General features: G+C 36.7%; 1 protein-coding gene across 1 annotated transcript in view; it reads right to left on the reverse strand.

The window, feature by feature from the left end:
- Window positions 1–17,842, reverse strand: part of SYNE2 (spectrin repeat containing nuclear envelope protein 2) — a 206,446-nt gene that overhangs the window by 67,671 nt on the left and 120,933 nt on the right. The window contains exons 66-78 of the mRNA XM_070942446.1: window positions 15,775–15,864; window positions 14,531–14,643; window positions 13,587–13,722; window positions 12,653–12,781; window positions 11,779–11,931; window positions 9,834–10,043; window positions 9,113–9,214; window positions 7,624–7,743; window positions 5,890–6,084; window positions 3,795–3,956; window positions 3,185–3,316; window positions 2,034–2,230; window positions 630–762 (exon numbers count right to left, since the gene is read on the reverse strand). Of these exons, the coding sequence (XP_070798547.1) occupies window positions 630–762; window positions 2,034–2,230; window positions 3,185–3,316; window positions 3,795–3,956; window positions 5,890–6,084; window positions 7,624–7,743; window positions 9,113–9,214; window positions 9,834–10,043; window positions 11,779–11,931; window positions 12,653–12,781; window positions 13,587–13,722; window positions 14,531–14,643; window positions 15,775–15,864 (1,872 nt within the window). The remainder of the gene's footprint in view (window positions 1–629; window positions 763–2,033; window positions 2,231–3,184; window positions 3,317–3,794; window positions 3,957–5,889; window positions 6,085–7,623; window positions 7,744–9,112; window positions 9,215–9,833; window positions 10,044–11,778; window positions 11,932–12,652; window positions 12,782–13,586; window positions 13,723–14,530; window positions 14,644–15,774; window positions 15,865–17,842) is intronic.

Genomic DNA, 17,842 nt, shown 5'->3' on the forward strand with positions numbered 1-17,842 from the left:
AACAAACCACGCTAAACAAATCACATTAGTATAGTGTGTAAATCTAGCCTTTGGAGTGTCATGCAGCAAACCAGACTTTATCCTGTGAGATTGATTAGAAAAGGAAGTACAGTAGAACCTCTGGTCACAACCATAATTCGTTCCATAACTTTGGTCGTAACCCAATTTGGTTGTGACCTGAACCTAACCAAAATTAATAGAACGGCCACACGAGGTCACTGTTGTTTGGCGCTTACAAAAAAAATTGCATGGAAGGGGAAATCGGCTGCGGCCGTTTTTGATTGCTACCTGAGTATGTGTTCGTGACCAGATTCAAAAATTTTGTGAATTTTTTGGTTGGAACCCAATTTGGTCGTGGTCAGAAGCATTCATGACCAGAGGTTCTACTGTATAAAGGGATTGAAAATGACTTCATAAAGTAGCATTACAAAATATATAGAGAATGCTGTATGTTTATTAATGGCTCTTAGCAACAAAACTTAAAATATAAAAAACATATTTGACTAATAGGCCCTGAGCTCTCTAGAGAAATGGTAGGCCTGTATTGGAGGCAATGTACAAGATTAGATGGCAAGACTGTCCTTATATTTTTATATCAGTCTCTACTACATAAACACTATCTAACTTACAAGCAAACTCTGAATATGGTTCCTGACAGTATTCTGGTCCTGAGATGCATTGAGAGACTGCTCCTTCCAATAGTTCACATTTTGCTGAGCAGATTCCAACCAGACATTGAGCTCCTTTGAGTCTTTGTTGTAACTTCAGGAAAAACAAAAGAAAACAAATCAGGAACTAGAATCAATAAGTCACTACAGATCACTCAAACCACCATGTTTCTGACTGGTAACAGGCTTATAAGGCAATTAATAATCAGCAGATTATTAATGAGCATCCTGGCAGATGGAATTTGGGGGCTATATCTGGAGGAGTATAGGTTTGCTAGTCCTACATGAGAGCAATGAAAATATAAAATGTCTACTCTCTCTCACTCTTTAGATAACTTCAGTTATTTCTCCTCTTGCTGTTTTTTTTTTAAAGAAAAAAAAATCAGCTTTCCATATGCTATCTGTTAACAGATGTTCAGCTATTCTTATATGTCAGTTTCACCAGTGGTGGGTTTCTACTTACAAGCAAACTCTTACAAGTTCGGGCGAACTGGTAGTGGTGGCGGCGGGAGGCTCAGCCCACCCACCCGGACATCATCACGGATGCTCTGCGCATGCACAGAAGGTTCTGCACATGCACAGAAGCACCATGTGCAAGTGAAGCGAGAGAAGAACGTGTGCGCTCCCAATTCCGAAATGGTAGCGAAGGTAAGTGGAACCCACTACTGAGTTGCACCCAATCCTGATTATAGTTATTCACCTTGATATCCTTCTGACTGGGCTATTGCAATCTGAAAACTTCAATTTGCCCAGAATACAACAGCATGACTAGTTATGAGTAGTTTCCTCTTTAAGTCTATGTAATACTGTACTCCACAAGCTGCATTATCTTCTGATAGGCTTCTGGGTATAATTTAAGTTACTGCTTATTACTTATAAAGCTCCACATGGCATAAGGTTAGATTACTTGAGGGATTGCCTTCTGCCAAGAACATATTCCCACAGGGAAGGCATGCTCCATTTTCTCCCTTTTAAATGTTGTCATCCTATGGAACTTAGGGACTGTCCCTTTTCTGTGGTTGCTCCTGTTCTCTGGATTGATCTTCCCTCTGTATATGATAAGCCCTAATTGATCTCCCCCCCACCCGATATAGGACAAGCCTTAATTCATCTCACCTTTAGGAAGTTCTTTCCCCCAAAATTAGGGGCCAGTTATGTATTGATGTTACTAGGTGCTTGGTAGCCATTTTATATTTAGCATTTATTTAATGTATTTATTATTATGTGGTGTTTTTTTAAGAACTGGTCTACTTTCCCAACTTGTCATTTTCAGATTTTGAACATGATTGCTAGGGAATTATGTGAACTATGTCTATTGAGAGTACCAGGTGAGGGAAGCTGACCTTCAAAAGCAAGCAAACGTACCTGGACAACAGTTTGTGCAATGTGTGAAGTCTTTCTAGTTCATGGTCAACTCTTTGGGAAAAAGATGACCACTGATGTTCTAGCTTCTCAATCTTGGATTGCACTTCAGGGCAGCTCAGAAGTTCTGTCAAATTCTTCCCTTCTTTCACTATTTGATAATATCTAGCCTGTTCCCTTTCAATATTCTTTTGGATTTCCTGAGAAACAACAAAGAAATTATATAAAATTATAAATGAAAAGTAACAGATCACATTATTATTAATTTATTTCCCTTTAATCTCACACAAAAAGACAAATCTATTTATCATTAGTGTTCATTTAATCAATTTTGGCAATCAACGAATTTCTAATTGCAATGAGTATTTTGCACAAGCATTAATTGGGAAAAATATGATCTCTCCCATATTTATTACTTTATTTTATTCTATTTAGATTTTTTTTTCACTTTCTTAAGAGGAAACTACATGTTTGCTGGCTTGTTTCTTTCTCTCAAGATAATTGTTTTACATCTACTGTCTTCTGACTCAATGCCTAACTGGTATGAAGAGTGTCATGTTTCCTGTGGATCACAGAATGTAAGAGTTGAAAGTGACTTTGGAGATCCTCTAATCCACCCTATGGCCCAGTGCAGAATTATACTATTGTATCAAGCATCCAGACTCAGTTTTAAAACCTCCACCAGAAACTATAGCTTCCTATGCCACTCTATTCCACTGTTGAATAGTTCTCTCTGTCACAAAATTTGTCCTGATGTCCAACGAAATTCTACTTTGTTGTTGCTTAAACCCCTTTTGTCTTGCCTTCTTTAACAACTCTGTACCATTTGTCACATGACAGCACTTCAGAAATTAGAAGACAACTAACATGTCTCCCAAAAGTCTTCTCCTCTTCAGGCCAAACATATCTAACCATTTCTTTCAGCCCCTAATCATCTTGATGCTGTCCACAAGACATATTTCATCTTGTCAATGTCCTTCTTAAATAGAACTACATGAAATGACAAAGTAAAGTTTCTAAAGACGTGTTTAACCTTCAATTCCTTAATTACAAATAGAGGAAACATTATTTAAGAATTAGCTTTTATACAGTGTTTTATTCAATAATGGCCATAGTTACAATGGAAGTTACACAACCTAGGTTTAAGTCAATACCTGGAGGAGCTGGGTCCTTTCCATTACTCTTTCTTCTGTCTCTTCCACTAAAGCCACAAAAGGCACTGTGGGTGAAATTGCCTCCAGCTTTTGGCAGAATGAAACGTAGTTCTCATCAAATGCCATCCAGTCCTGTAAGATGAAGAGCATTGTTAGTACCTCCCAAAACCGGTAAACCGGTTGTATCAAATAATTTTCTTTAATCGGTTTCTTCCAAACATGTAGGGCTATACAAATTTATACTGGCTAGGGGCGATGGGAGTTATGGTTTGATACATCATAAAGGTGCCAAATTGGGAAGCATGTTGTATTCAACATAAACAAATGTATTTTATTCCTCCACTACAAATATGACCTTGAATCTCAACATGGTAGATTATTTAATGGGTATGCAAATACAAAAATATTTTAATCCAATCAGCCCTGCTGAATTAGTCCAAAATTGTGTGCTGTAGCAGTATCAAGCCAGTTTTGAGTTTGGATAAATTCCAAATGTATGTAAAATTAATTAAAATTAAATTAATGTACTCTCACTCAACTTCTGGGTTAGAAGCTGAGTGTAACAGACTTGTCTTAACCTATGTCACATTGTTTTATTTTCTTCTCTGACCTGTAAAACCTTTTCCAAATGGGTTCCTTGTTGAATAGCTTGTTCTTCCAATGATTTGCTCTTCTCTACCATATCCTTCCAGTATTTCTCCCTGTTTTGTAATATTGAAGCTGCCACTTTTTGTACAAGAAGCATATGGCCATTCAGTTTACAGAAAAAGCTCTATGTTCAAAAAAGAAAAGGAACATAAGTACAGATAATTATATTCACAAAATAATTATTCAAAAAGAACACGCTTGTCTTTTAAGAGCATAAATAAAGTTAAAATATTTCTGCTGCATGTGCCTGCTCTGGATGTTTCAATAATACAAAAAACCATCCTCTTTCATTCTTTCAAACTTTTACCAGCAGCAAATATAACAAATACATAGAGATCTATATTTTAACAGCATTAAAAATAGCAAAATGGTAAACAATGGTATTTGTTGCAACTCAACCAAGAATGCCAATATTCTTCATATATTAAATATTACAAAAATATGTAAGTTGTTGGCCATTTCCTAAACAAGTAGAAAATTGCTGGGCTTGCAGATGCAAAAATAATCAAATCCTAGGAAAGTGGAAACATTTATGATATTTCCTTAAAAGGGATCTTTTTAGATTCCTTTTCCCAAACTACTGAGATTTGAATCAACGTTAAAATTATGTTTATTTATTTTATTATTCATCTTTATATGGCCACTTTCTGCTTATATACCTTGCTTCCCTTATCCTAGTCATTGGCATAGACCTAAAAATCAAGGGAAGAAAGTGACCCAGAAACTGATGGATAAATTGGTGCAGGACATCTGGATAATGGTGGAGGACATATTGGTAGAAGAATTGGACCTTATGGTAGAACTGATATTGTTATTCAGGTAACATAGTTGAATTTAAATCATAATTTGATTTGGAACAAAGCAAGTGATATCTCATCTGTGTAAGGAGCTTTATTTCTTTATCCGATTGAATCCAAAGTGAAATGTGGAGGGTATCTTTGCCATTAAACACTAATGTTAACAATTCTGGAGAAACATTGATATATATATATACACACACACACACACACACACACACACACACACACATACATACATACATACATACATATACCTCTTTGAATCTCAAAAGTAATTATTCAGTCAGATAATCAAACTATACTTTTCTTAATATTTTAAATGCGAGGCATTGCCATATGCAACATGCAAACAATTACAGCCTTCTTAATTTGATGTCAAATAGAAGTAACTATTTCCCCTAAGTTTACATTCAGAGAAATTAAGAAGGAATCAACTTGTGTTTATTCAAATGTTCTCCTGGGCAGTCTATAAATTTTCATCTTCATTACCAAGGCTATATTTTATTTTCAGCAAAGTAATTATAGCCCGGGATAGATGTTATGATTACACATAACAGCAACAACCCCTCCTCTTCCTATAAAATTACCTCTGCTCATTTGCGATGAGATTACATTAAAAGCTCTAAAAGTGAAAAACAAATATAAAACAAATGAATATTCCCTGTTTTTCTCCCCAAGTAATGTCATCTAAGCAATGTCAGTTTAGTTTCAGTAATCTACTGCACCATTCACCTCAAGATAAGAGAAACTAGCAACCTCCTCCAGGCAGAGATCTTTTTTCACTACTAAAGTGCAAGTTATTATTTTTCATTCAATGGTAATATTGCAAAAGATAATGTAGTGCACTTATTAAGAGAATCACTGCCTGGAGCTCTGGAGTGAGGCCATTTCCTTCTAACCAATGAATGAATCTATGCATGCATGCCTGAACATATGATAAAATTAAACAATGAATCTCAGTGTTGCCATGATTTCACTGGCTGGGTTCACGCAAGGTTAGAGTAGGGTAAAACTATAGTTTGTGATTCAGTGTATGGTGGGAAATCTGTTACAGTCTTAGCAGGATGAGAGGATTGGGAGTCAACCAGAATTTGCTATAAGGTGGATGACTATAGAACTGTTTTAAATAAATAAAATCACATTAGCCCATCGTGTGGTTTATTCATTGTGTGTTTTGTGAACATATAATAGAAATCCATCAGTGATTTCTTGGTATGGAAAAATATCTTTAAGTGTAATTTAAGTGGATGTTTATACCTTATGATTTTGCAAATATAAATCTAAATCAGACCGACTGGTAATTTTCAGTTTTGAAACAAGCTTCTTTTTCCCAAGTTCTATGAGCTCTGCAAATCCTTGTAACAAAGTTTCACACTGTTGTTCCTTAATGAATGAAGAACTTAGTTCCTTCTGTTTGACTCTTAGGAACTCCCAGAGGTCATCCAACACCTCCTAGAAATCAAATGAAATTCTGGTTAGAACAATTTATGAGACAGTTATAATACAGAGATACTTGTGGCATCTCAAACTTAATAACCTTCACGATACCACAAAGTATTAATATTATTACCCTTCTAGAATGCATTTTTAATATTACAAGGTTGACCAACAATCAGAATTTAATTGCATATTTTGACAAATATACATTACAAATCTACAAATTTTGATTGGCTAAGCCAAGCATTGCATTTCCAAATCCATTCTTCTCTGGATGCAGTTCAGGATTGTATTTATGTTTCTATATTATATCTTCCCAATCAAATTACAGTGTCCATCTGGATCTCACTGAACTGGCTGATGTGGCTCTAAAGTCATCAATTGTTAGATCACCTCCAGAATTTAAATAGACCATTTAGTTATTTGTTTTCTAGGAAAAATTGCCATATTTCACATTCTAGTTCAGTGGCAGCAACCTATGGCTGATGGGTAGGAAATGGTCTGCTACCAACAATCATCTAGCCCAAGTTCTCTCCAAAATATATGTTTATCTGGCAGATAAAGAGCCTTGGTACTACAGTGGTTTAAAGCACCCTGTTATTAACACAGCTGCCTGCAATTTACTGCTGGTTCGAATCTCTCCAAGGCTCAAGGTTGACTCAGCCTTCCATCCTTTCTAAGGTAGGTTAAATGAGGACCCAGTTTGTGGGGGCAATAAGCTGACTTTGTATAAATATACAAAAGTATGAAGGCTATTGCTGAGCACATTGTAAGCCGCCCTGAGTCTCCGGAGAAGGGCGGCATATAAATCAAATTAAAAAAAAATATATATATAAGAGAGAGAGAAAGCACATGCTGTCTCTTTGGGTGAACATTTTGGAGAGGGCTCCATCAGCCTCCTCAATGGAGGCAGAGCAGTAAGTCCTTTGGAAGTGGTGGCAGTGGCATAGTCCTTGGACCCTGTATAGAAGGAAGTTGCCAACCCCTCTTCTATATGCTGTACAGGTAGTCCTTGACTTACAATAGTTCATTTAGTGACCGTTCAAAGTTACACTGGCATTGGAAAAAGGGACTTGTGACTGTTTTTCACACTTACGACCATTGCAGCATCCACATGGTCAGGTGATTTATATTCAGATGCTTGACAACTGGTTCATACTTACAACGGTTGCAGTGTCCCGGGATCATGTGATCCACCTTTTGTGACCTTCTGACAAGCAAAGTCAATGGGAAAGCCAGATTCACTTAACAACGGTGTCACTAATTTAGCCACTGCAGTGATTCCCTTAACAAACGTGGCAAGAAAAGTTGTAAAATGGGGCAAAACTCACTTAACAAATTTTTCCCATAGCAACATAAATATCGGACTCAGTTGTGGTCGTAAGTTGAGGACTACCTCTATTTCACCATCATGTATTTTCTCACCCTCATTTCTAGCAATTCTATCTTATGCCCTTGCCTTTTCCCCCAATTAACCTCAACCTCAACATGCTCAGATCAGTTGCATTTCATTTTGTTCAGTTCTTGTGTCCATTTGTTATTCAGCATGTTTACCTCTAGTTTATTCACGTCGTGGGTTACAGCAACTGGCAAATGAACTCTTTCTCCACGATCTCTTAGTTTAGCTGCCTGTGTCTCGAAATTTTGCAGGTCCGATTCAAAGACGTCCATTTGCTGAATGAGATATGAAATGATTCAGAATTAGGCTAATCTTTTTAATAGCAGTGATATTTCTGAGGCAGAGGAAAGATCTGACAATTTTCTGAATTATATCTATCAAATAACAGAATAAAACTACCACTCGTTAAGTAGAAAAGGGGACTGGTCTAACTAAAAGAAATGTACACTCCAAACAAATTGGCATAATTGGAGTGAGGACTGTTATCTCAGGAACATTATAACAATGATTTACAAATGAGATCTGCAAATAAGTGTTGTGGTACGGAATGCAGTTATTTGACATTCTAGCTAATTGTGCTCTCTTCTAAAATAGTCAAGCCCATTCTTGTGAATGTATGCACTTAGTTTTCTGTGAATTGTTGTGTGTGTGTGTGTGGGGGGGAGAATGAATTAATGACAACTTAGGGTTTCTCCCTTTGGGTTTGTTTGTTTGTTTTTTGTTTGTTTGTTTTGCACTTCTGCACTTCAGGTATTCTATAATACCTGCAAGAATGCTGTCATCCTTCTCATTGCTTAATAGTTCTGTCTTACTATAATTTTATTGGCACTAAGCATCTGACTTGATTATCAGAAACTGTCAATTGTAGCTTAAAAACTTGAGACATTTTTATTGTTCTAATGAAAATTTAGGGCAAACTAGATTTGATAGCATAGGAAAAAATTGACATTAGATTCCTTTTTTTCTTCTCTAACACGAAATACAAGTTGCCTATACCCTGATAATAATGTTTCTATATTTTATCAGAGGTAGTAAATAACATAGAAGGGATGGTAGGAAGAAAATAATAATGTAAGATTAAGTTTTAGATATATTTTACCGGACATTCTAAAGAAGAGAATATTATAGGCATGATCTGATTCCATGTCAGCATACATTAATATTGGGAAAGTTAAATAAACAATTATACTTTCATCAGAGGACACCACTGGCAGTAACGCAGTTACTTTTTAGGGCTCAGTATTTTAACATTCAGTGACATTTTAAGATTTCTCAACAACTTTTTTAACAGATGTAACATTTTAAAATCAAAATTTAAAAACTTAAAAAGCCAAGTACCAAGTTGATATGACATGCTCTACTTAATAGAATATTTAAAATCCAATTACATGTTTTCAGCAATGCCATAAGCATAGCAGAAATGTGTTATAAACTAGCAAATCAGTTAGTTGTAAATAACATTAATTAGCACCATTAAAGATTACTGACAGAAGTAAGACAAACATTTAGTAATAAATAAATATACAAATAATTCACAGCGAGAAACAATGTTTGATTTTTGGGAAATGAAAAGCAAAATAAAAGAATTTAGTTAAAATGCTGGGTACCTAATTACACCTGATTTTCGTGTCTCATTTTAATTACCTGGAATTGCTCAGAAATATTATGCCCACTCGTTTCACTGAAAAACTGTTGCAATGAGGATTTTTTCTCAATCAATGCATCATACAAGTGCCTGATTTCATTCTAAAACAAGAAATAAAAAATCCAATATAAATCCAGAAATGCATTATGCAAAATTAAGGGATAATGAAGCTGCAATTCAAATGGCTTGTTTAATCAGTATCATTCTTTATGTATATACGTTTGGAGAAGGGGAGAAAAAGAGTCTCTTTATAAATGGAGGGTATTAGAATTACACTCACAGTGTAATCCAGTTTCGTAATCATAAATTGCTTCTCATTATGGAGATCAAAGATTAAATCATTTGTAAAGGTGATACGGTTTGCACTACATTTGCAAGCATGGGTCTTATCTCAGATAAGCTTCTTTGTGGGTAAAAGCATTATGTAAGCATGTGCTTATACCTGAATAAATATATAGGAAATTGTGCTCTTTTGGGATGTCCATGCAAGAGTACAATAGAAAGATTATGCTTATGACTGTAAAACAGAACTACTCTAGTTACAAAATTCTAGGTAATAATTAGGCACAAGGAATTAAGAGGTTTCTGTAAATCTGATCACATGTGAATTGATATGAGATCACTAACATTTCAACTGAAAAAGGATGAAGCATGTCTTTTTGGTGAGCTGTCTTTTTAATGGATTTTAAAAGTTGAAATGAAAACTTAACCCTGTGATACCTGATAATTGATGTAATGGTCCATTTCAGTTTTCATAGACTCGCTTCTAGAAGCAGCAGCTGTTTGTGTCAATTGGAGCCATGCCTGCAAGTTGCTAAAACACTGGGAGAATCTCTCAGAATTCCCACCGGCAGAAGTGATGGACTTCAGAAGATCATCCTTCTTATCTCCAATATCTGTATGAAGTTTCTGTAGCTCTGCAGAGAGAGTCTGAAACAGATTGTAGGTGAGATAGGCAAGTAAATATGGCTTTTGTAGAATCCATCGATATCCATTTGTTTCTTTCAAGAGAGAAGTTTCAATATCAGCATGAGACTTGGGCATTCATATACTGTATCGCTTGCCCTCTTGAGAAAATATTCCATGGTGTTCTTCTTAGACATCTTTGACATGTTCTTGAAGTTGCAAATAGGCTACAGGGATTATGTAATATCTGTATAGAAAGATCTGCACTGATTGCCAGCTGTTTAATAGGTACAGTTTAAGGAAGTGGTATTTACAGAGCAACTGTTATAAACTGTATGTACTTAAGATAAACAAGAAAAGTCCTTTTATATATACCTTAATAGTCAGAGATTCATTTTTCTAAAACAGAAAATGGCCTTCTCCTGCATTGCTCCTTAGCTATGAAACACTTTCCTTCAAAAATTGTGTTTAACCCATTTCCTTACCATATAGAATGATGCATTTCTTTCATTAGGATTTCAAGATACTAAACATATTTAGTATCAATTTAAGCATTAAATTGTTTTTAACTTTCTATACTTTTTTTTTGTAAATTCTATTAGCTTGAGCACATTCTGCTTAAAATAGAAAAAACTAGTCTTTTTTTTTTTGATGTTTATCTCAGTACAATATCCTGATTTTTCTTACTTTTTTGCCCTTTGTAAACATGGAGGGATATGTAAATGGAATTAAAAATGTATAAACCTATTGTAGTTCAGATACTACAATAATTTTGAATGCTGTGAAGCTGGGGTAGATAATCTGGGTCAATTGACAGATTTTCAGTATCATAAAAGTCCTAAATCATGTGCATTAAACCTTTGCTAGCTTAATGTATTATAAAATAGAAAACTTATCATCACCAACCAAAACATGAAGAATTTGATATCCTCTGATAATACAATTGTGTCACTTGCATACTCCCCATGGCCCCAGAAAGCAGCAGCAAAGACCCCCCCCCAAAGCATCTGTGACTGTCTCCCCAAAATAGTCCACTTTTCCTTGGAAGGAAATTACACTTCCTGACATTCACTCCAATACTTGGGAGTCGATTTGAGCAGATGGTTATGGAGGAAATCAGGAAAAATTGCTACTCCTCACCCACTGCTTCATGAGCCAAGAATTGTATCAACGAATTCAAAGAAGTACATATTTGGAAGAGTAACTATATTTCAATCCAATCCTGTTAGTTCAGTTAAATACAAATTTGATCAGATGGTATTAAAATGAAAACTGATCCCCATTTTAAACTTCTTAGATTTTCTGATATGTTCTCCAATTTTTAAAACACATGTGGACAATTCTAGTGGCTAAAAATTTGCATTTCTTTCTTTTAAATTAGGATGTCCAAACTGGGCAGTTTTAAAACCTTGGACTTCAACTCGCAGAATTCCCTAGCCAACCATACTGGAATTCTGGCTCTGAAGTTTGGACAACCCTATTCTTAATAAAAGCTAGTATTCTCAGGAAACATCTATATCCAATGCCATTATGGTGAATGATTTTTGGAATTGTGCAAAAATATAAGACTTACTGCTTTGGACCTCATGAAGTCATAGATCGAGGTGTCAAACTGGTGGCCCGCAGGCCAGATGCGTCACATGCAGACCACGCCCACCCCAGCTCAACAAAGGGAAAAAACATCACAAAACATCACGTGACGACAACGTGACGCTGCAAGTTTGACACCCATGACATAGATTCTCCCATTTATACTGACCTCATAAAGCACTTGCTGTACAGGAGCTTCTTCACTGGAGAGTACACAGGTGCCCAACATTTGCTCCATGTTGTTCAGGCAGCGGCTGATTGCCAGAAACAACTCAAAGAGTTTCCCATCCAGACTTAACACATTTTCTCCTGTTTCATTTTCCTACAAAATGGGAAGATACGTATTTTCAATTCCCTCTCATGGTTTTTCTATTTATTTGGAAGCAGCATATGAACCAGTGTAAATATATTCATTCTGGTGTTGCAGTAGATATATCTGTGGCTTATTATTTTTAATTTATTAAGAAAACAGCTTATAGTAAGTCAGTTCATTTGCCCTTCTATCTCAATGCTGCCTACACTAACTGGTAATCAAAAATGTGAAGATATAAAGAAAGGCCCTCTATATTGGGCATTACAAGTAACTTGAAAGTGATCTCTAGGATGATCTGATGTAGAGGAAGATAGATGTAGAAGATAGTATTATTTTCAGAGTTATGTAGAAGCAGTCATATTATTAGATCCAAAACTTCTCACCCTTACATAAGAAACTGCATTTTCCAAAATCCTGGCCTGAAGACCACTGTTTAATATTTATAGTGCAAACATATACAGAACACAACCATTTTCAAGAACAAAGTTATGAGTCTGGAAAATATTAAGCGGTTATTCCAAATTGCTTTATGATTCAGTCATTTTATAGGTGGTGGCTCCCTCAGCTAGGAAACAGAGATGAGCACTGCCCCCTAGAATTGGACATGACTGGACAAGGGAAATCTTTACTTTTAACTTCATTGAAAGTAGATATTTCATGATGCCAAAGCTGGATCCTATTCAACCACCCTGGTGGCTACTTACATAACTCAGAGAAATCCCTTTAGTACTTGTACCTGAGTAGAAGCTTCCTGGCTTAGATTGTCAAGCTGTGCTGTGTATGTTTTTAGTTCCTCAATGGTTGGAGTTCTCACACTCGATGTAGCACCCAGGGGCAGAATATTTATTTTGGTAGAGATCTAATATTTGGAAAAAAACAAAACATGTTTGGACAAGTGCTCCAGGTTAAACTCATGGTGACATACAGGTAGTGTCAGGAACCCCCCCCCCCCAGGTAGTCCTCAATTTACAACCATTTGCTTAGTGACTATTTGAAGTTATAATGGCACTTTAAAAAGTGATGTATGACCTGACCTCACACACATGACATATGACTTATCCTCACATAATCAAATATTGGGCCCTTGTCATGTATTTAGTTGCAGCATCCTGGTGATCACCTTCTGGGACTTTCCTAGCTGGTTTCCAACAAGCAAAGTCAATGGGAAAAGCTGGATTTGTTTAGCAACCATGTGATTCATTTAACAGCTGCAGTCGTTCTTTCAATAATCATGGCAAAACAAGTCATAAAATCAAGAATGATTCACTTAACAACACTTAACAATACTTAACAATAAGTGCTTAGCAACAGAAATTCTGGTCTCAACTGTAATCATAAGTCAAGACTACTGTATAATGTTATTTCAAAAAAAAAAGTAAAAACAAGTATAATTTAAAGCTACATCGTCATCATATTCTGGAATGATGGATCCACTTAAGCAGCAGGCTTTAAATCTTCTGACAATAGAAACTCTGGCATCTGTTGCATTCATAAAAAGTATGCTGTGGTATATCGATGGATTATGGTTGTTATATATCTTGTTGCCATATGGGATAACACCTGCATGGCTCCCTCAGATTTGCTTTTAACATCTGATGGTGCTTGTGTGATGCTTCTTATATTTTTGACCTGCAAGTTAGTAAGAATAAAGGTGATATACTAACCTGAAGTTCATCCAATTGGCAATGAGGAGCATTCTTCTTGAGTAGCAGTTCTTCTTGTAAATATTGCCACTTATCACCTGTTTGGTCCTTTGAAGTCAAACCAAGAGGCTCATTTCCTGAGCTGACTGCCTCATTGCTGGATTAGCATCATATCCCCATTATGAATAAACAAATGTAGTGAAGCAAAGGCAACAAAAAAGGAGACATTGGTGAATATAAGAATGTGCAGAACATAAATCCTGGATCACATCAAAGACTTAACTATATCGGCATCCTGCTTCTAATACAGATATAGAGATGAAATGAAGAAATGAGGCTTATATGATTGCCACTGAAAACTGCAACTTCAGGTTCTCTCCATTTTCCCAGCAATAAGCCAAGATTGTGTTATGTCACATTATGCTATCATATGGGTTCTCAGTTTATTACTGTAGTTGGAAAAAAGAAAGTAGCAGATGCTGCTTTGAGCATAAGCCACTATGATTCTAATATAAGTTCATTAAATGCAGTATAGACAACTTTGGCTCTTTCAGATAGTTTGGAGTAATATTCTCGCAATCCTTTACCAATGTTGGTTAGATCTAATGGGAATTGAAATCCTAATATCTGGACAATAATTGATTACCTAGCTTTGTAGTGATGAAAAGATAAAAATAAAGAAAAGAAGTTTTCATTAACTCCTCTTTCAAGCCATTCTGCATTATATTATATTTTGTTCTCTTGAGTTGAATTTGCCTAGGGTGATTACATGACATGGCCATGACAATTTATTGGCAATAGCATGAAAGGCACTGAACCACTGTCTTCTTGCAAGATATTTTTAATTTTTTTTAATCTTGTGTGCAAACTTGAGATTCTAATGGTCTTCTATTCAAGTATTAAGAACGTCCAATCATGTTTAGTTTTTGAGATTAGCCAAAGGGGATAGGGGTTGCCAATTGTACCTTGACTGTAGTTCCAGAACTGTGTTGGGTTTAGGTTGAGGCTGAATTTTCTCCATGTACACTTCTAGGAAGTCAATGAGATTGTCTTGCTCAGACAGCTTTAGCAGCAGTTCCTTCAGGAGAAATAAAAATAAAGTTAGGAAAACTGAAGTGTAAGAAGTAGGAGTTTGCCAACAAAAATGCCTTATACTGTTTCATCATAAGATGCTGTAGGAATCAAATTGGGAACCCACAAATTCAGATGTTTGTTTATTATTTATTGCTTTTTTGAGATCAACATTCAGAAGAGGGAACTGCAAGAAACTGAAAGTGAGGCTCTCTTATTTCATCCCAGAAGAGCTAAGGAAAGCAGTTGGCCCCAGAGGACACTCCCACTGCCGTATCTAATTTGTTCTTTGGTCCATGGAGAATTGCCATCTCTGGCCTTGGATGGGTGGCACTGGCCCAGACAGACCCAGTGCATAATCTGTGGGTTCTCCTGGACTCACTACTCTTGCTCAAGGAGCAGGGGGCAGTTGAGGCCAGAAGGGTCTTTGTGCATCAGCAGGTTGTACACCAGTTATGCCATTTCCTGGTCCAACAATCCCTGCTCACAGTCATTCATGCCCTAATCACCTCCCATTCTTTAACACACTCTACATGGGGGCTGCCCTCGAAAAGTATTCAGAAGTATTCAATTGGCTCAAAATGCAGCAGGCCACATGGTTCTGTACAGGCCCAGATATGCACATGTGTTTCCTCTCCTGTGGGAGTTGCATTGACTGTTGATTTGCTTCTGAGAACAATTCAAGATCCTGGTGGTTACTGTTAAAGGCCTTCATAGCTTGGGAACAAGTTACCTGAAGGTAATATTATGGATCCCCTCTCCTAAAGTGATACATCTGGCAGGACCTAGAAGAAGGGCCTTCTCTCTGGTGGCTCCTCTCTTTGGAACATCATCCCAGAGGAGATTAGATTAGCCCCCACTTTGACACTCTTTTGCAAAGCCCTGAGGACCTGGTTTTGCCAACGGGCCTCAGAAACCTAGAGTGGAATGGAGCCCATCAAGTGGCCTATCTGGCTTTGTTGCCAGGGGGCTGAGGGGGAGGGAGTTTGTTTTTTCTGTTTATATATTGGGTTTTTATTTTTTGTAAGCTGCCCAGAGTCACTGAAAATGAGTGGGCAGCCATATAAATTCTGATAAACAAACAAACAATCCTTGGACTGTGAGATGGATGGCATGTAATTTAATAAATAAAAATTACCTGTTTATGCTGAAAACCATTTGGTCTAATGAACAGAGCTCTCTCTGAGGTCCCATTTGGAAATGAAGTAGAGGAATCCAAACGAAGTGACTGTGGGAAGTTGACAGAAGTCTCTTCATTAGTGCTCTTCTTCAAAGAGAAAGAGTGCTATTTTTTAGAAGAAGCTTGAACTGATATTTTATTATAAATATAGAGAGAACATGCATACACTTTATAATTTCTTATGCTATCTTTTTTTTTTTAATAAAGTAGAAGCGTCACAGTAAAAATGCACATGTAAGAACCTTTCTCTGATGAAAATATGCACAGAAAGAATGATTGCAAAGGACCAGGAAACACTTTCCTTTGCTAAAAGAATAAGAAGAGAGAAGCGGGAGGTTTTTAATCATTCCTCATCTTGCTGCTTCTCCCTGTAGTTCTTTCTACTCCTGTCACTTTCCTCTCAGAAAGACAAGAAGGCTGGCCAAGATAGACAGATGGATAGTAGGGAAAGGATAACAGGCAAAAAGCAACTACTGAGGGAAGGACTTCATGCTGCTTACTACCCACGGCTTCTCTCCTTTAAATTCCTATCCTTGTATTCATGTTATCCACCAAATCTGGTTGAACACAGTATGTTAGAATTGCAGGAAGCTGCCATATATTGAGTCAGAGTATTGCTCCACTGAGTCCAATGCTGTTGACAGTGACTGACAGAAATTCTCAAGAGTTTCAGGCAGGAGTTTTCTCTGGAAATACATGAATTGAATCTGGGACTTTCTTCCTGCCAGACATGCCCACCACGGTACGCTATGCTTGAGCCTGACCTTATTGTGTACACAAATATCTGCTTGGGGAACCATTTTAAATCAACTCTGGAACTCTCTGACAGCCTACAGTGATGACAGAGAAGTGAAATAATATTTTTATTCATCATTATCAACTTTCTTTTTCTGAGGTGGTTTGGAGGCCATGTGAAGATACTTCAGTTTCGTAATCACAGTCCACAATGCTCATTTATTCATTCCTGCTGCTGCAACCCAGTTCTCTCCTTTTCTTTTCCTATCCTCCCCAGGAGCAAAGGAGACTCTGCATGAAGCAATCCTGGAGCACTTTCATGTAGCGTTTCAAAAATGGTTTTCAAATAGTTCTAATAATATTCTTGCCCCAAATACATTATCACCAAGGCCATGTCATCTCTAAGCACAAGGGAAAAAAAAAATTTTTTTGCAGCAAACTAAATCCAATTATGGGCACTTATGAACAGACAATCATAAGGAACCAGGGAGGTAGGCCCAATGGCAGAGAGTTAATGTTCCATTTGTACTCTCTCTGACTCAGTGTTTTTGTTCCTTATAAAAAAAAGCCTTTTTTGCAGTCAGATTACATCCATATCATACATATAAACCAGTTTGAAACTGCTTGTAAACAGCTGGGATTATTTCTTAATGGTGAGCAAAATAAGGCGCACCAAGATTTTGAAGAGGTAAGTAAGAAAAGAAGTTTTTTGCCCTCCCCAACCCTCAGAAGCACTCTGCAGGCCTCCCAAACCCTCTGCGCACACTGTTTTTGCAAAAAAACGGGCCCATTTTTTTGCAAAAATGGGACGAATGGGGCGGGGCTTCGGGAGGCCAAAAATGGCTATATTCAGTATATAAGACACACCAACATTTCCACTCTCTTTTAGGGTGGGAAAAAGTGTGTCTTATACTCCAAAAAATAGGATATATGAATGTAGATTCTTATGCTGACAAAACAATATCATTAGCAGAAAAGGGACAGAAAAGGGGGGGGGGACACAACATAAGGAGAAAATGAATGAATGAATGAATGAATGAATGAATGAATGAATGAATGAATGAATGAATGAATGAATATGTGTGTTTGTATAATGTTTATACTGGTTTTAATTGATGTTATAATTGTTCACCACCCAGAATCATGGTTTGAGATGAACGGCTATTTGAAATTGTTAAAACAAATACATAACTGAAATATTCAATGTTGCAATCTTTTGCAACATTGCAAACCTCGTGATTGCTATCTAACCCATCTCTACACTGAACGATGGTTTACCTTTGGATGTCAC

The sequence above is a fragment of the Pituophis catenifer genome, unplaced genomic scaffold (assembly GCF_029215685.1).
Source record: "Pituophis catenifer annectens isolate HBS135680 unplaced genomic scaffold, rPitCat1.0.hap2 SCAF_1, whole genome shotgun sequence".
Classification (NCBI taxonomy): domain Eukaryota; kingdom Metazoa; phylum Chordata; class Lepidosauria; order Squamata; family Colubridae; genus Pituophis; species Pituophis catenifer.